General features: G+C 48.7%; 1 protein-coding gene across 9 annotated transcripts in view; it reads left to right on the forward strand.

Moving 5' to 3' along the window:
* PPP2R2D (protein phosphatase 2 regulatory subunit Bdelta) overlaps positions 1–21,557 on the forward strand; it is a 53,880-nt gene extending 32,323 nt beyond the window's left edge. Inside the window, exons 3-10 of one of the 9 annotated variants that reach the window (XM_030941498.1) lie at positions 584–681; positions 5,329–5,494; positions 5,873–5,985; positions 6,682–6,825; positions 9,301–9,478; positions 10,635–10,799; positions 13,162–13,423; positions 20,685–21,552. In XM_030941498.1, coding sequence (XP_030797358.1) covers positions 584–681; positions 5,329–5,494; positions 5,873–5,985; positions 6,682–6,825; positions 9,301–9,478; positions 10,635–10,799; positions 13,162–13,423; positions 20,685–20,964 — 1,406 coding nt within the window. In that variant the 3' untranslated portion in view covers positions 20,965–21,552. Of the gene's footprint in view, positions 1–583; positions 682–972; positions 1,158–5,328; positions 5,495–5,872; positions 5,986–6,681; positions 6,826–9,300; positions 9,479–10,634; positions 10,800–13,161; positions 13,424–20,684 lie in introns of those variants that run through there. The other 8 variants (XM_030941499.1, XM_010359865.2, XM_030941500.1 and 5 more) reach the window with 8 other exon arrangements.
* Positions 21,558–26,525: the final 4,968 nt, after the last annotated feature.

Raw genomic sequence — 26,525 nt, forward strand, 5'->3', positions numbered from 1 at the left:
GTGTCAGAGATCTCAAGGCCTCCCTGACAGTTGTCTCACTTGGTAATGATGTCATCATTATCAATGGTGGTAACTGTATCCAGACAGTGACATGGAACCTCTACTGTCTAGAATATTACATTGTACAGAAGCCAACAAAGCACAGAATGTTACAACATTTTTATTACTATTGTATAAGAATCAGATTTATTGTAAAAGTTAACATTAGGTATGCATTATAAAGTTAGGCAACATTCTTCAGGACCCATTTTTTTCCATTTTTTTCTTTTAAAAATGAATTTTCTAAATTTCTACCCTTTATCCTTGTATCAAGACAACGCAGTCTAGATAAATCCTGGTGCACCGGGGGCCGAGGCGTGGAGGTGGAGTAAAACTCACCCATTCACCTGTGCCGGCAGGTTCTCTGCACCAGAACCAAGGAGTGGCCGCTTGGCAATTACAAGTTTGCCATGACAATTCTGCTTTATTCTGGGAGAACGTTGTGTATGATTATCTTTCTTTTGATCCTTTTTATTAGTTTTTTGGTATCGTGACTCCTCCCCAAAACCGCATCTGGTAAATCGCTTCTGTATTTTGTTGGCAGCGGACGTCATTTCCACCGTCGAGTTTAATTACTCTGGAGATCTTCTTGCAACAGGAGACAAGGGCGGCAGAGTTGTTATTTTTCAGCGTGAACAAGAGGTCAGTAATTTTCAGTCCACAAACCAAATGCAATTATCCAACCTTTCGCATATAACTTAGAAGGGAGGAAGCAAAATTATTTTCTCATTGTCTCATTTCATTAAGATTCAGTTCCATCCCATTAGCCACACAGAGTCTCCTTTCAGAAATTCTCTAAGTTCTGGCTTCAGCGGCTGAGCCCCGGTGAAGTCTCCAAGGCCTTTGTCTTCCGAGTAGGGAGGAGATTCCGCTGGGACCCCCTGAAGGATGCAGGGTGGTGGTGAGGGGCATTTGTGTGCTTTCATTCCATAGGAACTCAGGCGGCTGTCTCTGAAAATCCCTTTATTCGCCTGTGCGGGTTCTGGCCCAGCCCCGCCGTCCTGCCCTGCCGTGAGGGAGAAGAGCGTTCTGTAGGGCAGTGCTGTGAGCCGCTTTCTCAGCACTTCCTGCAGAGAAGTCTGGCAGGGATGTGAATTCTGTCTTCCCTTCAAGGAGAGGTGAGCAGCACTCACTCCTCCATGCCCCCTTGAAGGCTTCACCTGTCCAGAGGGAAGGGAACCTTCAGAGTGTGGCCTTGGAGGAGCCCACAGCTCATAAACAAACACTGGCTTCCAGATCACGGCACTTCCTTTTCACTGATGCCTTGCCAGCCCCCTCCCTCTTCTTTCTGGAGCCTTGTCAGAGGTCCTAATGAGCAGTGATAAAGGAAGCGAGATCATGATTTGGTAGGCAAGGATGCCGGGCAGAAACCTTGGCTCAGTGCAGCCATGCCTGGAGTCTGAAATATTTGTCCTGCCTTTTCCTTAACAAAGTGTAAATACTGTCCCTTGCCCTTCCTGTCTCTTGAATTTCCTAACAGATGAAAGGGACAGTTTATCATCTCCAAAGTCTGGTCTCTAAATTTGCGTGGTGAACTTTGGTTTAGAGGCTGGTGGGCCCTAGTTCCCCACTCTGCAGATCTGTACGCAGGAAGCGCTGGCCCTGCCCCCAGGAAGGGGAGCCTGGAGGATGACTGTCCCTGGGCCACATGGGGAAAATTGACAGGTGCTAACCAATTTCATTATCAAAACATATCTGTTACAGCTTTAATTTTGATTATGTCCAGGTAGTTAAAGATTTTTATAATTCCTGTTTTCTCTGATTTGGGATGGTAAGAAATCCTTTTGTGAATAGTAAGTATATTATCAGTCTTTCTAAATCTTCACAGTTTGATATATTTATAATTTTGTATTTTTATCTCAGAAGTAGAATATCACACAATGCTACTTAAGAACCATATACCTTGGCCAGGCGCAGTGGCTCACGCCTGTAATTCCAGCACTTTAGAAGGCCGAGGTGGGCCGATCACCTGAGGTCGGGAGTTCGAGACTAGCCTGACCAACATGGAGAAACCCTGTCTCCATGAAAAATACAAAATTAGCTGGGCGTGATGGTGCATGCCTGTAATCCCAGCTACTCGGGAGGCTGAGGCAGGAAAATCACTTGAACCTGGGAGGCGGAGGTTGCAGTGAGTCGAGATTGCACCATTGCACTCCAGCCTGGGCAACAAGAGCGAGACTTCATCTCAAAAAAAAAAAAAAGAACCATACACCTTACCTTTTTCAACAGAAGTAAAAGTGGGTTGTGGTGTTTAAATAATACTTTTAAAGTGGGAGGAGTTTTTGTTTTTTTGAGATGGAATCTTGCTCTGTCGCCCAAACTGGAGTGCAATGGCATGATCTCGGCTCACTGCAACCTCCGTCTCCCGGGTTTAAGTGGTTCTCCCTGCCTCAGCCTTCCGAGTAGCTGGGATTATAGGCACGCACCACCACGCCCGGCTAATTTTTGCATTTTTAGTAGAGATGGGGTTTCACCGTGTTGGCCAGGTTGGTCTCGAACTCCTGACCTCAGGTGATCCACCCACCTCGGCCTCCCAAAGTACTGGGGTTGCAGGCATGGACCACCACGCCTGACCAGCAGGAGGACTTTTTAACAAATTGCTGAGTCATGGTTATCGTACTGCAAAACTTCACTTTTAGCTTCTTTAAAAAGTCTGTCCTTGTAGCGACAGCCTTAGGGAAAATACCTCATCCCTGCCTAACAGATTTTAGGATAGAAAATGGAATTTCTCTTGTTTTTGTGAATCATTGCTTAACCCCAAAAATAATAGTCTCAAATATAAAGCAGACCATGATAAAAGTCAAGCATCTTGTTCTAAAATATGTTGGGTATTGTAGAGTTTTAAGTGCTTATTTAAGATGTATTAAGTTGTTATGTGAGTGACAGATTTACACAGGAGCAAGTCCCTACTAAAGTTCTTTAATAAACCCAGTCAACTGCAACTTGGTAAACCCCAGGCAGTTTTCTTTCTTTTCCTTCATATTTTGGTTAACATCTGAAAGACCTTCATGTTCCATCTGTTTTTAGAATATTTCGCTGGTTGCCATGTGTGACCCTGACTGTGGTCCTGTGTTTCTGTGTGGGTGAGGGTGGCAGTGCACGTTTTCATCCGTGGTCAGAGAGGCCGCGGATGGTGTTGCAGCCGCCAGGAGGATGAAGCTGCTGCCCAGTAAGCGACCCCAGCTCCCAGTTAGAAGCTGCAGCAAGGTTCAGAGGTGTCCACCTGCGCACCTTAGAATCAAAGGAGCATGGGGGATTCGGAAGGCTAGTGAGTGCCCCAGCAGATGGTGGAAGGTGCAGGGCCTGAGATTCAGGAGTCAGGCCCATAGAAGCTTGTCAGGAAGCCCTGGCTGTGCAGAAGATGAGTAGGGAGCATAGTCAGCACCTTGAGTTTCAAGCTTTTCTTATTTTTCTGTGCAGATTAAGTCTTACAGGAAAGCCCAGCTGGTAAAACTAAGGCACACAGAATTTATGGATGTGGCTGTGCAACTCCCTGCCCTCCAGGCTCAGCTCTAGTCCCCAGGAATCAGGTTAAGTCAGAAATCAGCATGTCCAAAAAGAGAAGGTGCTTGCTTCCTCCTCCTCTTCCTGTGTGTTACTCCCCTACTCTCCTGTCTCTGTCCCCGCCGAGGCTTCCTTTAGAGTTCCTTTCCCTAGCAGGACGGCTCTCCATGAGATCTCGGAGTGTTGGAGGAGGCTGAGGGGTTGCTTGGGTTTTGGGTGTCTGGGATGGGAGTTGGAACCGGTTCATGGCAGAGAGACAAGCCTGCAGCCCAGGGACCATTCTTGTTCTGGCTCCTGGGAGAAAGGGTGGCGCAGGCAGCACTTTGACTTGGACATTTTATTTTTTTGCTTATATTCTGCTGTTTTTTCTTGATAGATGAATGTCTTGGGCATAGGACTAATTTAGTTATACAGATTTTTCTTTTTAAATAATTCTGTTCCATTTTTCTCCCTTGCGATAGAACCGTCTGTTGAGGGGCTGTGCTATTTTGTAGAGGGGTAGGAGAGGGTCAAAGGAGAGCAGTTTCAACATCTGCCCTGTGCCGCACATGCGGGGCAGTCGGCGGCGAGGCGCTCGGCTCCTGCCCACAGAGGCTTCAGTGGAGGAGTGCCCTGCACGTCGGACTCGGTGCAGCGGAGAGGTGTGGGGAGCTCCTTGGGATGTCTTCTCCTGATACTTGATCAGATTGGAAATATAAAGGAACATCTGTCTAGACCTCAAAGTTCGTTTAGTTCTGTTTCTTTAGCACATGTACTAAAATGTTAAACACCTAAGATATTAGATACTGGTTATAGAGCAAGAATGAAAATACTGGCGTCCTTGATTTTGAATTATGAAATATTTAATACTTAATAGAAAATTTCATTTAGGGTGTGCAGAAGATTCAGAGGTTAATATAGATGCACCTGCAAACCCACTACCCAGAGATTATCCCTTCGTCAAAGGAAAGAGAGTGCTCAGGATACCGAAGATGCTCCTGTTGTCCCCTCCGCGTTTCATCCTGCTACTTTCCTCCCTGTCTTTTTCCTTCTCCCTCTCTCTACCTTCCCAGAGTTGCTTATGATTTCAGAGATGGTATCTATCTTCCCAAGCATGTTTCTCTACTTCTGTAACAGAATTGTTCTGTACATATGTAAGCAGCGCCTCACTCTGGGCGCCTGTGCGGCCTGCTTCACTTGGGCAGCACTGTGCCGTTGTCTGTGCTGGCTCATTTATCTCAGCCTGCATGGCTCTGTGGCTTACTGGTGCCCTTCTCCTCTGGTTGGCATGCGTGTGGCATCTGGTTCACTACCACTGTGTTGGAGCCGCCACATCGCTGTGTCACGCTCCTCGGGCCCGTGCCGGCTCTCCTGTAGAGCAGACTCTGCAGACGCTTTCTCTCCAGGGCCAGATTGCAAACATTTTTGCCTCTGTAGCTCATGCGGCCTTTTCACAACCACTTACCTCTACCCAGATGGTGCAGAAGCAGCCAGACACAGTATGTGCACACGTGGGCCTGACTGTTCCACTAACACTTGCCTTAAAACGGCAGGCTGCATTCGGCAGACCCTGCTGCCGATGCATACCTAGAAGTGGAATGGAAGAGTTGGAAATCAAGTTCTTTCTTTTTTGTTTTTTTTCCCCAAAACATTGATTCTGAGTTTCATCTGTTAGAGATTTTTTTTAAGCCAGGATTTTTTAGCTTTAAAAAATATATATGGTCATTTGATATTCAAATTTATAGTACAGAAATTTTCTCTGCACTGTGCTTTGTTCATTAAAACAGCTTTCATGTTTCTTTGCAGAACAAAAGCCGCCCTCATTCTAGGGGAGAATATAATGTTTACAGCACTTTTCAAAGTCATGAACCAGAGTTTGACTATTTGAAAAGTCTAGAAATTGAGGAAAAAATTAATAAAATTAGGTGGTTACCACAACAGAATGCTGCTCATTTTCTACTCTCTACAAATGGTAAGAATTGTTTTCTAAGTGGCTGATTTAGTGTTTTATTTTTAATTTTCTGTGTGTGTAGATTCCTTTTTATTTTAGAAGTTATTCCTGCTTTAAATTTTGGGGGGAGGGTAATTTATCTAAGGTAGCAAGTGATAGGTTGAAAATTCAAAGTATGCAACAAAAACCACACATGCACGTTATTAGGATGTTACTCTGCACGTCTCCACATCTTTGTTTACTGTGCAAAACACCTCCAATTGGAAATACTCGTGTTCAAAGACCCCATAGCTTATAAACCGACATAGGGCCACACCGCTTTCTAATATAATGCTCAAACAGTAGTGATGCATGTTACAGTTTTTCTTTTCATATGGAGAATGAGGTTTTTATTTTCAGATAAAACTATAAAATTATGGAAAATAAGTGAACGGGATAAAAGAGCAGAAGGTTATAACCTGAAGGACGAAGATGGAAGACTTCGAGACCCATTTAGAATCACTGCACTACGGGTATACATTGCCTTTTCTTTATCCACTGCCATTCAGACATTAAGAATAAACGTTTATGTCTGCCGTTTGGAGAGTCCTGCTCGGTGGAACACTGTGAGGTCCGCCTCCTGAGTCATGAAAGTCATTTGCGCTCATGAGTGTGTGTTTAGAGCAAGGTCTTTCTCCTATTTTCACAAAGGCAAAAAGTCACATGTGGTCCTTAGACAATACTGCAATACTAAGGGGAAAACTCACATCCAATTGTACAGCAGAAATCTTGGTGGACGTACCAGCCACCCATCTCTCTGAAGGTTCGGAACAGCACCTGGCAGGGTGAAGTTCAGATGGAATTCCGAACACTTCGCCGGTGAAACAGCACAGGCTGCAGATCGAAAGATAAGCTGTGGGCCATCAGGATGCATTCAGGATGTTCTCATGGCATTTCTTTGGAGTTGGCTTAGGCAGATGCTGACAGTTCAGAACTCTTCACCTGTCCATCCATGAGCATCGTTACTTTTTTAATTGTTAAGTTATTTGCTCCATTGTTGGCGCCCCCTACCCCCCCCACCTCATGCAGTATGAAATGACCATATTTCGTCAATTCCAATGCCTAGATTTTTTCACATTTTAACATTTGTGAAATCGGGTAAAACTTAAAACCTCAATGTCTTATAATTGGCCTGGTGCTACGTACGACTGATATGTGTCTTAAATTAGATGGAACATGGTGAAGGGTGGCCGGCAAACTGGACTCAAGCCCAGGTGTGTCTTGGTGAGAATCCAGCACCTGTGCAGAGGTGTGTCCCCTGGAAGGAAACCGTGCCTGGTCCCAAGGGAGTGCCATTACTAGATTTGAAAACGGTTGGTTGGTTGGTTGGTTGGTTATTTGGTTGGGTGGTTTGGTTGCGGGGGGTGGGTGTGGCTGGTTGAGTTGGTTGGGTTGGGTGGCTGGTTTTTAATGAGATTTCAGCCCGTTACGCTATTGTTTATCAAGTGAAGACCGAGTGAGTGAGCCCATTCCACATTAGCCTTTGAAGTGCTACAGAGAAGGACGCTATACTGCAGAAGCCTTTGCCTAACACACGTGCCCCTGGGAGTGACGCTGGGTCTGTTCTGATGCCATTTCTCCAGCTTTGCCGTGCGGGGTGGGTGCACCTGGGGTCGTGCATTCCCCAATTTCCCAGGAGGAGTGTCCTCAGACTTCTCACATCGATGTTATCACCCTGTTTCCTATGAGCTCATCAAAGTGAGAAAGGCTGTGGCATATGCTGAAAATGTAGTTTATAGGGTCCTAATGTGAGCCAAGATGTTTCGATCCAAAATGGTGGTGGTGTCTGATACACAGTGCCGCTGCCTTTGCATCCGTGAATTAGTGTAAATCACTTTTAGTGACAGTAACACGAGTTGTGCAGTTCCTTCATCATGAAACTGCTGACTCTAAAGTAGAAGTGTGATGGGACCCCCGGGGGTGGGCACTTGACCCCCTCCAGTCTCGTCCATCTCTTCTGCAGCCAACACCACCTCCCACCCAGGCACCTGTGCACACCCCACCCTCAGAAACCCCTGTTCCTCCCGATCAGACCCTGCCACAACCCATGAGCTCCCAGGCTCATTTTGGGAAAACAGTAGGCCTTTTCTAGGCCCAGTCTTGGTTTTATTCAAGGCTGCTTTTGTGGGTTTAGCCTAAATAAAACGGGTATAATTGGTGGCCCTACGGAAGGCGTGTGAGAAGTGTAGTTATTTCATTAGTCAGTGCATGGGGAAGAGACCACAGACAGGTAATTCTGTACAATGACTTAGGTCAGTATTTGAGATTGTACCTCTCTAACAGTTCAGAATGGACTATTTATGTATCGGAGCCTAACTGGGTAAGAGTCAGAAATGTTGCTATTTTTAAATTGTTGCTCTTAAATTATTTTAGTGCCAGAAAAGGGATATAATTAAAAGAAGAAATCTTGGCCAGGCACGGTGGCTCATACCTGTAATCCCAGCACTTTGGGAGACTGAGATGGGAGGATCACTTGAGCCCAGGAGTTCAAGACCAGCCTGGGCAACATAGCCAGACCCCATCTCTAAAAATGAAAACAAATTATTTTATATGTAAATTAAAATTTTTTTAAATAAAAGAAGGAATCTTTGTAAGTATTGCAGCTATCACGTGTTTTGATTAATGGGAGATTTGTTAGAGGATTGTGGCAGGTGTGTGTTTTTTAAGCCTGAACTTTGTTGAACTGACTCTTCTTGATCTAGAGAATCCAAGGCTGTGGTCAGCACTAACTGGGTTAAAATAGGGAAGTCTCACTACACACACTTTTCCACGTTCGTTTTTTACAGAATTTGGCCAGACAAGACTCAGTTGAGAGATTTTTTTTTCCCTAAGCTTTCAAGGCTCTCCCTTTTGGTTTCTAATTACAAGAATAACAAAAAAATACTCTCATTAATTTTTTGTTTTGATTTTAAAGCTGATGTTTTTCTTCCAGCTGGGTGTGAGGGAGATGCAGACCTTTGTCCTTTTTTTGTGTGTGATGCTGTTCCTCACACCTGAGCTCTCACCTCTGACCTCAGGCGGCCTCCGGCCAGCACCCTTCTCCTCTCTGCCCTTTCCATTGCAGTGTGAATTGGGCTTTCCTAGAAGCCTCCCTGACCACAGCACTCGACAGAGATGGGTGCAGGAGGTACCTTTTACTTTTTGTTTTAACCTCAGATGAAGTGTAATGAATAATACATACCTCCAAATAATACGTCTGCCCTATAAGTGACCCGCTCCATGAATGTTTGTAGACTGGACATGCCCATGTAGTCAGCCCCAGATCAAGAAATGGAACATCCTCAGCTCCCCAGCACCCTCCTGTGCACCCTGCCAGTCCCTGGAGACGGTGGAGGCTTGTGGGGTTTGCACCAAGAAGCATAGTCCTGGTGCAGTGAGAGGAGGTTTGTGCATGTAGCAGCAAGGAGAGGACAAAGGGAGGGGCCCAGCTGAGCCACCAGGAAGACTTTGCTGTCCAGTGTCTCAGTGTGGCCACCAGAGGACGCATGGGAGAGGGAGCCGCAGGCCTTGGTGCCTGGGCAGCTTGTTACCGTGCCAGCTGATCTTCCTTTCTTCAGCAGGAGTATGTCGACCTCGGTAATGGAAGCAAGAGGGAAGACTTGGAGTAGACAGTATTCCATTTTGTAGCGTGTTTTCATAACTCTGCTAATTGGTTATTTGGGGGTATTGCCTGAACAGAATTATTAGCCGTGAATATAAACTTGTCCTCTTTCGTTATCTACTGTAAGTGTTCTAATTATATGCTGCTGTGATCTTTGTTTTGAATTCCTATTTCCTTCCATTTTTAGGTCCCAATATTGAAGCCCATGGATCTTATGGTAGAAGCGAGTCCACGGCGAATTTTTGCAAATGCTCACACATATCATATAAATTCCATTTCAGTAAATAGTGATCATGAAACGTATCTTTCTGCAGATGACCTGAGAATTAATTTGTGGCACTTAGAAATCACAGATAGAAGCTTTAGTATCCTTCCTCAGAGGGACACTGGCGTTTTCCTGAGGTGCTCTTTAGATAGTGATTTCTCTTGTTCCTTTATACACCTGTATCTCAGAGTCTGGTCTTGTAAATACCGTCGCTGCACAGTAGCCTGTGATATAAGTAAGTTCTCTGTGATTTGAAATGTTTGTCCCTAAAGATACAAATTTCTTTCTACCTTTGGGAAAAAGTTATGTGTAATGGGAATTACCTGAAGTCCACTGCTTGCCTGTTTTAGTCAGAGACAGTTTTAAATAGGCTGCATTTGAAAAACCAACTTTATGTGTGTTTTTTTTTTTTTTTCTAAATTTGCTAACGGATGGTAGAAAATACTGGCTTAGGTTAGAGTGGTGTTTCATCATCCATCCGAGCAGCAGCTTCCAGTTAGAACTTGCATTCTTCTGTGGCTGTGCACGGTCTGGGCGGCCCCAGCCCTCCTCATATGGGCCCCTTTCCAGCCAGCAGCCGGGAGCAGGGGGCTTGCTTCATCTGCAGCCTCTCCAGGGTCCCTGCCATCCTCCCTCTGCTGTCCAGCGGCTTGAGCTGGGGTTCCATGTCGTATGTTGGTTTTCTTAGTTGTTTCAGCTTACAGGGTGAAATGGGGCCTGCTGGTCTGAGTTGACCCACAGCTGAATTCTGCCCTTCCTTGTTTTTTTCAGTCGAAGGATTTCTGTATAGGGCAGCCTGCTGTGTTGGATCTGCTCTAACTACACGGAATGAACTCTTCATGTCAGGAAGAGCAACATCTTTTGGAATAGGGCAGTTTTCTTGCATGTGTAGTTTTGTACGGGAGTGTGGGATTTTGCACAGATGGTGCTAGCTTGCTCTTCCTATTTATATGATTAAGTATGTACTATCTTGCTATTAAGGGCTTTCTGTATAACAATAATAGCAGCAAGATGAAAGCGGTATTCGCGTGTCGGGGTCTGCCCCTGGGCCGGGGCGTTGCTGCCGTCTGAGTGTGCTCATCCCAATCCTCTTACCAGGCGCTCCTTTGGAATTCGGGATGTGTAATCGGCCTTCTTAATAGCTAATCCCCTAAATCTCACTCTGTGGATTGTTTGGCATCCTATCTTCACGTGACCGAATGTAACTAACTAAAACCAGCTGAGCCGAGCACCGTGCCTTAACCACACCCTTCCAGACATCGTGGACATCAAGCCTGCTAACATGGAGGAGCTGACCGAAGTCATCACCGCAGCCGAGTTCCACCCACACCAGTGCAACGTGTTCGTCTATAGCAGCAGCAAAGGGACCATCCGACTGTGCGACATGCGCTCCTCGGCCCTGTGCGACAGACACTCCAAGTGTAAGTGCCTGCGTCTTGTTTTTGAGACAGACTCTCGCTCCGTCGCCCAGGCTGCAGTGCGGTGGCGCAATCTTGGCTCACTGCGAGCTCCGCCTCCCGGGTTCAAGTGATTCTCCTGCCTCAGCCTCCCGAGTAGCTGGGACTACAGGCATGTGCCACCATGCTCAGCTAATCTTTGTATTTTTAGTACAGTCAGGGTTTCACCATATGGACCAGACTGGTCTAACCTCAGGTGATTCCCCCATCTCGGCCTCCCAGAGTGCTGGGATTACAGGCGTGAGCCACCATGCCCAGCCGTGCCTGGCGGCTTTTAAAGCATCTCATTTAGAGCCACTTGTTCTTCAGACATTGACTTGTCTCCAAAGACTTAGAGGGTTCTTCCTGTTCCCCAAGTACCTTTGCGCACCCGGGGAGCCCTCCTTTGCTGGGGCCGTCCAAGCGCGGCTGTGTCAGAAGCTGCTGCTAGTAAGTGGAACTCAAGGTCGTGCTTCCCACAGGCTTGCGGCTGTAGGGTGAGCGCTTGTGGTGCCACCAAGAAGCGGGGTCGTTTATGCCCAGAGCCCAGGTGTCTCCTCAGAGGCTGCCAGCACTGGGTCCCACCAAGAGCCAGCTGTTGCCTCTGCCTCTGTGCGTGAGACCCGGGCTGAAACCGCCAGCACACAGGAGGCTGTTCCCAGCTGTTGGAACGAGCTCTGTTTGTGTTGAGCTTGGCTGGATTGGAAGCCACTTCCCTGAGCTGAAAGTCTAGCATTTTAATCCACTGAGCTTTCAAGTTCCTTCTAGGTGCGGGGGGTTCTGATTTTGTTTTTATTTTTAGCCGTAAAGAATGGGCTCGACTTGATAGAGCACTGTAGTCAGCGTGTCCCAGTGTCCTGAAACATTGCTGATCCTTCTTCCAGTGCCAACAGGTAGATGTGTGTCCACTGACTTCCTCTAACGGGGAAGCCGCCAGTCAGTCCCACCAGACTGAGTCACTGCTCGTGTGCAGCGGCGCCCCCAGCGCCTCGGTGGCATGTGCCCACCGACCTTGCTCAGCAGCCTTTTTGCCTGTTCTCTTTCCTGAGGCTGAGGTGTGTTTTTAAGAATTCCGTATTTCTCCTAGAATTCCTGCGATGAAGATCAGTGTGTCATAGCATTTGGCCTGTATCTTAAGCATAGCATTCTTGAGTAATTAATTTCAGATTCCAGTTCTGTTTGTCATCAGAGTGACTTATTTGAGTAAATGCTTGGTGTCAGCACAGCTGGCTTCAAGTTAACTTCGGATAGTAAGCCAACGCACACACAGGCTCCTGCCTCAAGAAAAAAGAGAAAAAACCTAAAGCAGCTTAAGGGCAAGGAAGCACAAGCCAGGTGCAGTGGTGCACGCCTGTGGTCCCAGCTCCCCTGGAGGCTGAGTGGGGAGCATCACTTGAGCCCAAGAGTTTGAGACCAGCCTGGGCAGCATAGCAAGACCTTGTCTCTCAAAAAAAAAAAAAAAAAAAAAAAAAAAAAAAAAAAAAAACATCTCTCCTGGCCTGAAGTTTACAAAACCTTAAGGTATGACCTTATGCTAGGGCGGTCAGTGGCCCAGTGGGGCCATGGGCGCCTCTCTTTGCCACAGGTGCAGGTGGAGGGAACTCTGTCAAGTTACTGCAGAGAAAGCAAGGTCTGCTGAGGAAGCACCCAGATCTTTCTGAAAATAGGAATCCAGTTTTGTCACAGTAGAACTTGAGTATTCAGTATTGGAGACAAATCTTTGCTGGCTGGCTTTGACCGGCGGGACCATCTTGGTGGTTAAAATCGGGACCACAGTGTTGCCGGTCAGGGTGGTCACGCTTGCAGACCCACAAGCTGTCAACCCTCCGAAAAGCAGGCGGTTTCTCAGAGACGCAGACCGCTGTGTCTGCGTGACCATGTAATGCTGTTTATGTCTTCCTGTGATGTGTATGCGATAGGATTTCACATGCTCGGGCCTGGTGCCATGAGGATGCAAAGACACTCCTACAGGAATGCGGTGGTGCTGAACCTGGGCCCACATCAGGATGCCCCGAGGAGCTCCCACAGATTACAGTGCCTAGGACCTTTCCTAGAGGTTCTGATTCAGGGTCTGGATGAGACTTGGGTGTCTCCACTTCTAATGCCCATCCCTGATGCCCGTCCCTTGTCCATAGCTGGTGCTAGAATGTCGTATCCGAAGCTCTTGCCCCCGGAAGTCACAGAAGATCAGAAAACGTAGAGAATCAGAAAGATCAGAAGACCTAGTGCTGTTGAGGCCAAGCCCTTCCAGAGTCTCTGTGAAGGGGCCACGTCCTACTTGAACTTGAAAATGATTTGTTCTCTGATTTTTAAACAGAAGCTGAAAACGTTTTATTTTGTTTTTCAGTTTTTGAAGAGCCTGAAGATCCCAGCAGTAGGTCCTTCTTCTCAGAAATAATTTCATCCATATCTGATGTAAAATTCAGTCATAGTGGGCGGTACATGATGACCAGAGACTACCTGTCGGTGAAGGTGTGGGACCTCAACATGGAGAGCAGGCCGGTGGAGACCCACCAAGTCCACGAGTACCTGCGCAGCAAGCTCTGCTCTCTCTATGAGAACGACTGCATCTTTGACAAGTTTGAGTGTTGCTGGAACGGTTCGGATAGGTAAGGCCTGCGTGGAGATGAGCCGTTGCCCCAAGCTTGCTGGTTTCCCAGAGTGCAAGGTCAGTGAGGGAGGCGAGCTGTCCTGGAGCGTCAGAGGAGGACACTCATAGGTGGTGTTTTCCAGACCTTTTGATTGATGGATGATAGTATCAAGGTAGAGAAAATAGGATCTCTGAGCACGTTTCTCACCTAGCTTGTCATTCCATCTGTACTTAGACAAGAAGTATAGCACTAGGTACAGGCCAGCTGTGTTTTAAATGATTAGTGAATGTTAGTTTTATTACTTTTTATTATGCCAAAGATGAGTGAAAAGGAAGGAAGTGGGGAAGGGAGTCACCTCACTGGGACAGCCGCGTTGCAGTCCGCCCTTCCTTCTGGAGAGAAGTGGATGAAAACACCCCGGAGCCACTGCCTGTTGTACCCAGACGCAGCGTGGTCGTGGCTGGTGTGAAACGCCGATGTAATTTGTCGTGTGCTGGTTCTAGGACCTTGATAATTTATTTTGTATACATTCTTTAAAGATATTATGATTAGTGTGGTTGACAGTTATGTTTTATTATTATGCAAAAAGTTACGTTTCAGATGATGGAAGATTATCTTGCACCTTTTTTTTTTTTTTCTTTTGAGACGGAGTCTCGCTCTGTCGCCCAGGCTGGAGTGCAGTGGCCGGATCTCAGCTCACTGCAAGCTCCGCCTCCCGGGTTCCCGCCATTCTCCTGGCTCAGCCTCCGGAGTAGCTGGGACTACAGGCGCCCGCCACCTCGCCCGGCTAGTTTTTTGTATTTTTTTTTAGTAGAGACGGGGTTTCACCATGTTAGCCAGGATGGTCTCGATCTCCTGACCTCATGATCCCCCCGTCTCGGCCTCCCAAAGTGCTGGGATTACAGGCTTGAGCCACCGCGCCTGGCCTGCACCATTTTAATACAGAATTTTTGTTCAGAATTTAAAAGTACAGAAGAGTCTGCTATTGGCAATAGGTGATTGACTGGATATTCTGCGAAACCCTCTGGCATAAACACCTAGAAATGCTGGATATGATACAGCAGGTGTCTCTTCAGGTGCGTAGTTGAGCCCACAGATAAGCAAGGGAAATCTCACAACAGCCAGAAACTAAGAGGCAGCTGAGACCAGAACAGCAGCCTCTGAAGGCATCTATTCTGAGAGCAGCCTTGCAGCGCTGGGTGGCCTCAGGGCCATCAGCCCATAGCGGGAACCACTGCGCCCGTGAACAGCAGGTTGTGGTGCAGAGCTGAAGCCTTGGCCCACACGCAGTGACTTGCTCACGGTGGCTCTTCCTGTGTGAGCGTGGTATTTTCAAGAGCTGAAGCCTTGGCCCACACGAGGTGTGGAGTTGGAACAGGGACTCTGGAAGATGATGTCTCCCTCCACTGGCAGGTGGAGTCCAAAGTGCAGTTTATCTGTCTGAGGCCTTGCATGGGGGTGGCCAGCACTCCCTTGAGACGTGGAAGCATAGCCTCCCTGCACAGGGTTTGCAGTGTGGGTTCGTTCGGCTGCGTTATGATCTGTCACGTCTCACGCCGTGGAGCTCCTGCCTCCACCAGGGCTGTGTGCGGGCATCGGGACAGACCGGCGTGGTTCCAGCTCTGGCTTCTACTGCGAGGGCTGTGTGCGGGCATCGGGACGGACCGGCGTGGTTCCAGCTCTGGCTTCTACTGCGAGGGCTGTGTGCGGGCATCGGGACGGACCGGCGTGGTTCCAGCTCTGGCTTCTACTGCGAGGGCTGTGTGCGGGCATCGGGACGGACCGGCGTGGTTCCAGCTCTGGCTTCTACTGCGAGGGCTGTGGGCGGGCATCGGGATGGACCGGCGTGGTTTCAGCTCTGGCTTCTACTGTGAGGGCTGTGGGCGGGCATCGGGACGGACCGGCATGGTTCCAGCTTGGCTTCTACTGTTTGCAGACTGACCTGTCAGCCTGTAGCATCTCACGGATGTTGACTGAAGACATGAGGTTCCCGGGTCCTCGTGGCACCGCAGGCAGCATGAGCCTCTTGTTGGTCTGGGTTCCCCATGGCTGGACACATGAGGCCGTGGCTGATGCACACTGAGCTTGGAGAACCCCACTGCTCTCACAGTGGGCAGTAAACACACCTGCACTTTGACCAGAAGAGACATGATCTCATTCCTCAAGGCCGCTTGCTGGAAGCACAGCCCTGAGAAGTGGCCCAGGTGGAGAGAATGGCGTTGTTGGCAGACTCCATGAGAACACACGTGCTGGGTGGCTGCTGCCAACACACCCAGATCTCTCTGGATTTCCTCACATTAAAATCATCTAAACATGAGCTCACGGGTGAAAATTACCAAGCACATACAGGAAACGCCACCATGAGCAAGTCAGCAGAACCACGGCAGAACTGAACCTCCAAGAAGGCAGCTGTTGAGATCCTAAGTTAAAGAAGATAAACTAAGAATGCTTGAGATATTCACAGACTAGAGGAAGGAAACAGCCTGAACCAGGAACCACATGACTGCTAAACATGACCTGGAGACTGGAAAGGAATCAGAGCATCTAGAAATGACAAGTGTGATAGATGAAACTAGGTTTAGCGGCAGGTCCATTTTGGCTAAACAGATCTTCTATTAGTGGATGGAAAGGAAAACCAGAAGAAATGGGGGCCAAAGAGCCAAACAGAAAACATGAGACACTAGGAACTGTGGAGGCCGGGATGAGGCACAGCACACGTTTAAACGGAGAAGTGTGGGGTGTGAGGCTTAAAGTGACAGTGGCCAGCAATTTTTGCTAATTTATGAAAGCCTGAATACACAGAATCAGGAGGCACAGAAATGCTCATCCATGTCATCATGAAATTGCAGGACACCAAACACAAAGAGAATATCTTAAATGCACCCAAGGAAAAAACACAAATTACCTCCGAAAGCAGACACCGAGAGTGAGACTCGGCTTTGCCATGGCCACAGTGGGAGCCAGAAGCCGTGTGACAGATCCAGCAAGTGTGACTCGTGACTCTCCACCGCCAGCTTAGAGGCAAGCCTTGAAATAGATGACTTGTTCAAGAATCTGCTTGTGATAAAATTATTTTCAAATGGGAAACAATGTATCACAACAGGAAACTCAGTAGAGTGAGCTGTAAAGGGAGCATGGCCCTGCAGAAAGGGGCTGAGACAGATAGGGGAACGCAGCTGGCAGGGAAGGGCAGTGCGGACTCAGCAGCTCTGCCAGCTGGACGACCTTAGTTAACTGTGTTGGGGGGAGAAAAATTAGAGCCCTCACCAGCCCCACACAGTACATAAGCTCCGAGTGTGTGTAAGCCTGAGCGAGCCATCTTCGTGAGCTCTGGAGACAGAAGGGCTTTAACAAGGCCCCAGAAGCCCAAGGAAAACATTAAGAAATTCAACTACATTAAATTTTAAACTTCTTTATATTGAAATTAAAAGTGAAAATCCCCAAAAGCATAACGAACAGAGATTAAGTGTCCAGAAGAGGTGCAGAATTAGGAGTCAACAAGAAGGTGGCAAACAATTCAGAAAGGAGCAAACACCATGAATGGGGTTTCGGAGAAATGGAAAAATAAATAGAAATGTTCATCCTTTTTAGCGATCAGCAAGTAAAGCCAGAGGGACGTCCTTTCACGCCCGTCAGAGCGATGATGCTGTAGGGGAGAGGGTGGAGACTGGTGGTCTCACCCAGTGCCCTTGTTGTGGGCCTCCTTGGTGACATTCAGTCCGATTGGGAGCTTCTTGCATGTACAGACAAGAAAACATGCTCAGATACCTGAAATAGCAAACACCTGGAGACGACAGCCCACAGGTGCAGAATTAGGGGAATGGACAGGTAAGTTGTTCTCTATCATAACATGTACTGAAAAGCAGTGAGAATCAGTTATTAGAACTACATGGATCACATAGGTGGATCTCACAAATTTCAGGAGGAACGTGTACAGCACAATGACTACAACGTGTTTAAGACATACAAGACAGTTTTAACTATTGGCCGGGCGCAGTGAGTGGCTCACGCCTGTAATCCCAGCACTTTTGGAGGCCGAGGAAGGTAGATCATGAGGTCAAGGGTTTGAGACCAGCCTGACCAACATGGTGAAACCCCATCTCTACTAGAAATGCAAAAATTAGCTGGGCATGGTGGTGCACGCCTGTAATCCCACTACTCGGGGCTGAGGCAAGAGAATGGCTTAAACCTTGGAGGCGGAGGTTGCAGTGAGCTGAGATCGTGCCACTGCACTCCAGCCTGGGCAACAAAGCGAGACCTTGTCTCAAAAAAAAAAAAAAAAAAATCTGTAACTATTCAAAATATAAGTGTGTGTGGGGATGACACTTATGTACTCTAGCAAGTGAGGACCCCAGCTGGGAACGGGATAGAAGATCATCTTTCTTTCCAGAGTGACAACACAGTGTGGGGGGTTCACTGTCTTAGTGACTTGCGGGAGTGTGTGGGGTTCACTGTCTTAGTGACTTGCGGGTGTGCGGGAGGGTTCACTGTCTTAGCAGTGACTTGCGGGAGTGTGTGGGGTTCACTGTCTTAGTGACTTGCGGGAGTGTGGGGGGTTCACTGTTTTAGTGACTTGCGGGAGTGTGGAGGGTTCACTGTCTTAGCAGTGACTTGCGGGAGTGTGTGGGGTTCACTGTCTTAGTGACTTGCGGGAGTGTGGGGGTTTCACTGTCTTAGCAGTGACTTGCAGGTGTTGGGTTCACTGTCTTAGCAGTGACTTGCGGGCATGTGGGGGGTTTACTGTCTTAGTGACTTGCGGGTGTGGGGGGTTCACTGTCTTAGCAGTGACTTGCAGGTGTTGGGGGGTTCACTGTCTTAGCAGTGACTTGCGGGAGCGTAGGAGGGTTCACTGTCTTAGTGACTCGCGGGTGTGCGGGGGGGTCCCTGTCTTAGCAGTGACCTGCAGGTGTGGGGGGTTCACTGTCTTAGTGACTTGCGGGTGTGAGGGGTTCACTGTCTTAGCAGTGACTTGCAGGTGTGGAGGGGTTCACTGTCTTAGTGACTTGTGGGTGTGCAGGGGGGTCCCTGTCTTAGTGACTTGCGGGTGTGCGAGAAGGTTCACTCTCTTAGTGACTTGCGGGTGTGCGCAGGGTTCCCTGTCTTAGTGACTTGTGGGTGTGCGCGGGGGTTCACTGTCTTAGTGACTTGCGGGTGTGTGGGGGGGTTCACTGTCTTAGTGACTTGCGGGTGTGCGGGAGGGTTCACTGTCTTAGCAGTGACTTGCAGGTGTGCGGGGGGTTCACTGTCTTAGTAACTTGGGGGTGTGTGGGGGGGGTTCACTGTCTTAACAGTGACTTGCAGGTGTGCAGTGGGTGGTCCCTGTCTTAGCAGTGACTTGTGAGTGTGCGTGGGGGAGTCCCTGTCTTAACAGTGACTTGGGGTGTGTGGGGGTGCTCACTGTCTTAGCAGTGACTTGCAGGTACATGGATAGTTACTGTATTCTTTATTCCTCTTGATATATTTCAAATATTGCAAAATACCCTTAGATTACATACCCCAAGACCATCTAAAAGCATTCCCAGTAACACTTGCTTAGTCCATTTACTTTCACAGACACGCCTGTCTTCCTGCCTGGAAACTTCTGTTGAGGGACCTGATGAAGGGGAGTGAGGCGTTGCAGTGCTGCCTCAGCCCAGTCCTGATTCTCTGTGTGGCAGCGCCTTCTCGTGTTCTAGGCCGCCTCACAAAACCAGTTATGCGCTTATGTCTGTGTCTGTGCTGTTCCCTTCCTGGGCCAGCACCGGGCTGCTGGGCAGCGCCCTGGTTTGCAGCATGGAAACACCCACTCTGGGGCTGGCACTGTATGGGAAGTATTTAAAAGGGATCATAAATCTGTATAAAAGCTGATCTGCTTTTCATTCTTACCATGCACCAGCAATTCCAGTGTCGGCCATACATCTTTTGTGGTCTGTGTTCTGAATAATGGTTGCTGTTGAGTTTTAATAACATAAACGTAAGCTTCAGATTCACACATTCTTATACTCACCCTTTCGTAAACATTGTGTTTTATGTGGAAACTAATTTCGGGAACTCCCAGTCAATGGCCCTCACGTACCAACTTGGCTGCACACCCCTGTTCCAAGACCATGTGCACAACTTGGCATTGCTGGAGGGTGCTGGGCACATCTTGTGTCTCCTGCCCCTGTGGTGCTGTGGACTCCTGGATGGAAGCAGGAGATGTGAAATAAACATGGATAGCTGAGTGCAATTTCTCTTTTCTGAGTTTGTCTTTTTTTTTTTTTTTTTTTTTTTTTCGTGCTTTGAAGTTTTAGACAAGGTCAGCCAGACACTAGATATTTGCCAGCAGCTGGGGTCAGTGCTGGGCCATGGAAGGGAAACAGCCCGCTTCTTTCTCACGGCACCTTGAAGACGTGCCAGCATGAAGGTCTCTCGCCGTGCATGACCACGGGGGCAGGACGTGAGGGTGCAGGTCAGTGTCAGAATACGAAGAGCAGGCGAGCTTCGAGGACTGCTGGAGAAATCAGAAGGGCATTGTTTGAACACATCTTTCATCAGAAACTGGACACATAAAGCCATGGGTCAAATCATGGCAGTGGTTGCTATCATTCAGCCATTTTTCTGTCATTTTTGTAGAAAAAGGAAGATTGCAGAGGTTTTTGCCAATATGAAGTTATGAGGATGTGTGCGTTCGTGGAATTTTTCGACAGCAGAGACATTTGAAAGCCATTACAATTGATCTTGAAGAAAAAAGCATGGACAGTATTGTATTGTCTGGAATGTGTTGTGAAATGCAGTTGTTCTAAAATTCTGCCACACTTCGCCCAGTGTTTAAGATTTTTACTCTTTCTATCCGTTGCTTCATTTGAAGGAAACTTTTTGAAATTAATAGAAAAGCAGTTTAACTCTGAAGAAACATTGACAGATATGACTAGTAACTGTTGAACATGATAAGGATTATGTTCAGGTCATTATGAATTATTGACAAACTGCAGAATTTAAGGCTTAAACTGTACTGTTACTTATGAGTGAGATAAATAGGTGGGATTGTTTCAGAAAATACACTAATGTCATTAAAAGTATGACCCCATTGTTGTGTTTCTCCTGTGACTGTTCTTACTGACATGATTATATATAAAGCTCAGTAAGAATCTTCACAGCACTCCTCTTCAGACTGGTATTGTGATTGTTCATTCCTGATTTCTGAAAGTAACTGGGTTGTGGGGGCGGGTGGTATGCACTGTGCACCCCAGGGTTGGGGTCTGAGTCCTTGTTGCTCCCCCCACTTAGGAGTGCTGCTCTCTGCTCTTGTTTTGAACAGCGCCATCATGACCGGGTCCTACAACAACTTCTTCAGAATGTTTGACAGAGACACGCGGAGGGATGTGACCCTGGAGGCCTCGAGAGAGAGCAGCAAACCACGCGCCAGCCTCAAACCCAGGAAGGTGTGTACAGGGGGTAAGCGGAAGAAAGACGAGATCAGTGTGGACAGTCTGGACTTCAACAAGAAGATCCTGCACACGGCCTGGCACCCCGCGGACAATGTCATTGCCGTGGCTGCCACCAATAACTTGTACATATTCCAGGACAAAATCAACTAGGGACGTGAACGTGAGGACCAAGTCTTGTCTTGCATAGTTAAGCCGATCATTTTTCTGTCAGAGAAAGGCATCATTGTCCGCTCCATTAAGAACAGCGACGCACCTGCTGCTTCCCTTCACAGACACAGGAGAAAGCTGCCGCCGCTGGAGGCCCGGTGTGTTCCGCCTTTGGCGAGGCGCGAGGCAGGCGCTACTGCTCACATGGAGACGCTCTCGAAGCAGAGTTGACACTGCTCCCAAAAGGCCATTACTCAAAAGAATAAATGTATTTATTTCAGTCCAAGCCTTCCTTTCCAATTTATAGAACAAAAAATTAACATCCAAGAGAAAAGTTACTGTTGTCAGTTACCGCTCTTCCTTCGACTTTCCCTCTCTCTGCCATCGCACTTGGGCCTTCACTGCAGCGTGGCGTGGCCACCGTCCGTGTCCTCTCAGCCTTCCTCTGAGCCCGGGTGGGCTCCGTGGATGTGTGGATGTGGCCCGAGCAGGCTCAGGCGGCCCCACTCACCCACAGCATCCGCCGCCACCCCTTCGGGTGTGAGCACTCAATAAAAACAACACGCTATAAAAAGTGTTTTTAAATCCAAACATAAGCATTGCCTTTTCATTTGCTTTCATTGCATAGAATGAAGTTATGCAGGGTTCTTCTTTGGAACTACCTGTTTGAGAAATGTGTCCCCTTCTTTGGCAGCGTGGGGGGTTGTGTGCAGCATTTCTGTCCCCAAGCTGCCACCCGCTGTGTTTCTATAGGACCCCATCAGATACACCAGGTAAGGTCTGGGAAAAACCAGAACCGAGGCCACCTCTGAGAAAGAAAATTGCAAGGAAGAACCGAAAGTGCTGCCATCCAATTAGCCTGGTTTAAAGTAGCCTCAAATTCACTACAGATGAAGAAACATGTGCTTTCTTTCTAAGGCTTTTGAAAAAGTACTTTGGGGGAAGTATACTTTTTAAATATTGCTAAAATTATATGCATGCTAAATTTCATCCTGCATTTCAAACCAGGAAAATTAAGTAATTTTAATTACATGATGCCACCAGCACGTTTATTTTCAAGTAAGATCTTTGATGCCAGAAATCAAGATTTTCCAAGACATATAATACAGAGCTGTAACAATGCTGGGTGACCAGAGCTTGCTTCTGTGGGATTTAACACACACCCACTACGTGTCCCCGAGGGGAGTGGGGAGTCGGGCTCCCGTGCCCCTGTGGGGATGAAGGTGTGTGCTGATCCCCCGTTCCCGTCTAGATGAAGGTATGTGCTGATCCCTTGTGCCCCTGTCTAGATGAAGGTGTATGCTGATCCTGATTCCTCATGCCCCTGTGGAGATGAAGGTGTGTGCTGATCCTGATTCCTTGTGCCCCAGTGGAGATGGAGGTGTGTGCAGATCCCCCATTCCCCTGTCTAGATGGTGTGTGCTGATCCTGATTCCTCATGCCCCTATGGAGATGAAGGTGTGTGCTGATCCTGATTCCTCATGCCCCTATGGAGATGGAGGTGTGTGCTCATCCCCCATTCCCCTGTCTAGATGAAGGTGTGTGCTGATCCCTTGTGCCCCTATATAGATGAAGGTGTGTGTTGATCCCTTGTGCCCCTGTCTGGATGAAGGTGTGTGCTGATCCTGATTCCTCATGCCCCTATGGAGATGGAGGTGGTGCTGATCCTGATTCCTCATGCCCCAGTGGAGATGGAGGTGTGTGCTGATTACTAATCCACATCACAAGAACAGGGTGTCTGTCAATACCCTGAATTAATGCTAACACAGTGCCACTTGAGTTAACATTAAGTTAGAAATTGAGAATCTAAAAGTACTTTTATTTTTGTATATTGATTGTGACACAGTTTACAAAGTCTGAGGTGTGGAACAGAGTTATTTAAGCATTAGTCAACCCTGGTCCTTAAAAAGACAGTTCTAGTAAAATGGGATTGTATATATTTGTTCGACTATTTTGACCAAAAAGTTTAATAAATTGTAAATGTTTAACTGGATTTTCACTACGTATTTGGACACCTTTTGCCATCTTTCCTCTAGAACATATTTCCCACTAAATAGCCCACCTCCTCCACCTCCGGGGCAGAGCAGAAGGTGCAGCCCAGGCGGATCCCATGTGCAGAGGCTCTGTGTGGCACTGCTGTTCCCATGGGACTGCCACTGCCTCAAGGTCTGGGGTGCACATTCCCTGGAGGTGTCCTCACCTGGCTCTGGGGCCCCTGTGGAGGAAGTCACCTGGCCAGCAGCCCTTTCCACTTCCGTGGGTTCTCCCCAGTGCAGTCTTGATGTTCTGAGAGGCGCTGGCGATTGCAGGCACCTATGTCTGCAAAAAGCAGGATCCATTCACTTCTGAGAAAGAAGTGCCCTCAACAGGCATGGAGGAAGTTTCTCCTGGGTTCTTTTCCCTTGTATACTTCAGATTCCATTTAAGCCTTTTCCATCCCAGTGAGGTAAGAATCCTGTCTTTTTCAGACTTGATATTTATTATTTACATTCAAGCTTATGAAATATCTGTCATTTCTCTTGTTCTAACTTTCCTCTTTTCTGCTTAAAGAGAAAACAGTGTCATCAGCTTCTGAAGGTTAATGCTGAGCACACTTCATTGATGAAGGTTCTGTGCCTGTGGTTCACATGAAGGTTTGCTGTGCTCTGGGGTGATGACCTGGATTCCATGAACACACTTCCTTCATATGTGGATTTAACATGCCTTTTTTGAAAGAAAAATGGAGCTCCTATGAACCAGTTTATGATGCCGTTGTGGACACACTCGGTCTGATTTCGGAAGCCACTTGACTGGCAGGTGTGGGCTGGAGACTGCAGCATGTGCATGTCTGTCTGTCCTGTGTGGAGCCAAGTTACTGCCGTTAGTGCCAGAAGCCACCCAAAGTGCGGTGCCATGGGTTTGGTGTGTGTCCTGCTCCCGGCCAGACGAAGCTGGCCCCGGATCCACCGGGCCCGGCTGCTCGGCGTCACCCCTTTGCTTGCTTGGGAGGAGCACTGGGTCTGGGTCTGCGGAGGCTGAGTGGCCTTAAGCTTGCTTTCTCCTAAACCTGCGCTGTGTGTCCTTGGCCAGCGGCTTTGGCGTCAGCCACGGAGTAGGGGAATGAGGTCAGAGCCAGCAGGAGTCCGGGCTGTGCAGGACAGCAGAGGTTGCGTCTTCCCAGAGCTGCAGGCGAAGGGACATGAAGTGGCTGCTGTATGCAGGGTGTGGCTCTGCTCGCCCTGGGCTGGGCTGGGCTGGGCCGGGCCGGGCCGGGCCGGGGGTCCTGAGTGGGGCTGGAGCGGCATTCTCCGTGGTGAGCTGTGCTCTTGGTGCTGTGCTGGGATCACCAGGGGAGTCGGATGGAAGCCGTCTGTGAGCTGGTGAGACAGCCAGCCAGGAATCCAGCTGCAGGTGGGGAGAAAATGCAGCTCAAACCAGTGGAGCTGAAAGGGGCCTGCAGACCACCTTCAGACACTGCCTACGGCCGCCGCTCTCCCAACTCCCAGGAGAGGCCTGGGCCTGGGGGCCTGGCAGGCCCCACGCTCTTACCTTGGGTCCCATCCTGGGCAGAAGGACTCGCTCGTGCCCTCCGAGGGGGCTGCCTGCCAAAGCCGAGCTCAGCAGTCCCCGACAGTGGGTCTTTTCTGCTCAGGCAGTGTGCAGGGGTGGATGGAGTGTAGACCAGATTTGGGTAAGGGCAGCACCTCCAGCCCCATGGGGCTGTCACAGGTCAGGCCCTGCAGAGCTGTGGGGTTTGGCTGGTGTGGGTGGCAACCCCTCCTGAGTGCCTGCTGCAGGCAGGCTCTGCACCAGGGCTTTCCGTACAGCCATCCTGGCCATGGGTCACAGATGCACACACCACAGCACCCGGCTGGGCACTGGGGTGATGCTGGGCTTGGCTTTGAGCCCCGTGCCTCTGTGCCCCGTGTGCCCCGTGTGCCCCTCAGAGCACTGGTGACAATGCAGGGCTGCCTACAGGACACCCAGGGTTCCTTGATCTTTTAGGAACTGCAGCAAACCCCTGAAGCCGTGAGAGGTGCAGAGGCGCTGCCGTCCTGGGCCAGGCCTCAGCTTCCGCTGTCTGCACCTCTGGCTGCAGCGCCTGCACCCAGTCCCAAGAGCACAGCGGCTGCGACTTGTCTCTGGCCAGGGGAGGTGGTGGCGTCATACCCAGGACAGGAACCCACACTTGATGTCCTCTGGGGTCTTTTTACATTATCTTAAGGACTGACAGACTCCCATCCCATCTGCTCCCACCTGTCCCTAATTTCATGCGCCTCCGCCTGAGTTCCTGCACGCATTTCCTGAATAAACACCCCCCTGTGCCAGTCAGAACCCTCAGGGATTTTGGAAGTGAGAGCCCAGCAAGGCAGCTGGCCAGGGGGCTGCACTGCCCTTTGGGGAGCACCGGTGCCCAGGACTCTGCTTCTGAGGCTGGCCTGTACAATGATTTTGTATAAATCTCTCCAATTAGAACCTTTTAGTGTATTTTTTGATATAACAGAAACTGGTGTCTTAAAATACAAGACTAGCTGCCCAGTGATAGACACCAAATCGATCCTGGTTTGCAGTGGCCAGGATCCCTGACAGTGGAATGGTGAGGTTAGAACTGAAACTGCATTTCATGAAATCACACCATCACGCAGGAGAAAAAAGGTTTGGGGTGAGGGGCAATACCGTCCTAAGAAAGCTCGCCAGCTCCATGCAGTCACCTTCACTCACTCACCAGATGTAGATTGCAAAGAAGCAAAACCTGTGGTTTCTTTAGTAATCACAGTCTCCATCTGGTGAGTGGTTAAAGTCACATTCTGTTTTCATTTTCCTTTTGGTTGCTGGGAAATGCTTCTGATCGTAATAGTTTTCGATTCTGCAACTCCCGTTGTCTTAGGCTCTGTAGCTCTCCATTTTCTTCTTATCCTTGAGACGTGTCTTGGACATTGCTAACAGGCTGTGTTCCTGGACCTGCAACTCAGCTGGAGACTGGGTCCCTTGCAGATTTGCAGGGACTGTCCATCGCTGGTGTATAGATGCAAAACACTGGCACCACCCAGTCAGAACTGGCAGGGGCTCCCTGCACTGCACCAACCCCACAGATGGCCAGGCCCAGACCACACAACTGCCCACCAGGCTCCACCCCACAACCTCAGCCCAGCCAAGGCCGAGAGGTGGCTGCACTTCCGCCGGTCAGAGGTCCAGATAGAGCTGCGTCTGCTTGGAGTGGTCGACTGCATGACACCGAGTTTCATAATCAGTGGTACTTACTTTCCATTTATTAATATTATACCTTTGAAGATGACTGTGTGACCTTAGACAATTCACTTGCTTGCCTTGGAGTTGTTAGAAAATTATTTTTAGGGCCGGGCACCGTGGCTTACGCCTGTAATCCCAGCACTTTGGGAGGCCAAGGTGGGCGGATCACGAGGTCAGGAGTTTGAGACCAGTCTGGCCATCATAGTGAAACCCCATTTCTACTAAAAATACAAAAAATTTAGCCAGGCCTGGTGGTGGACACTTGTAATCCCAGCTACTTGGGAGGCTGAGGCAGGAGAATCACTTGAACCCGGGAGGCAGAGGTTGCAGTGAGC

This window comes from Rhinopithecus roxellana, chromosome 11 (genome assembly GCF_007565055.1).
Source record: "Rhinopithecus roxellana isolate Shanxi Qingling chromosome 11, ASM756505v1, whole genome shotgun sequence".
Lineage (NCBI taxonomy): Eukaryota > Metazoa > Chordata > Mammalia > Primates > Cercopithecidae > Rhinopithecus > Rhinopithecus roxellana.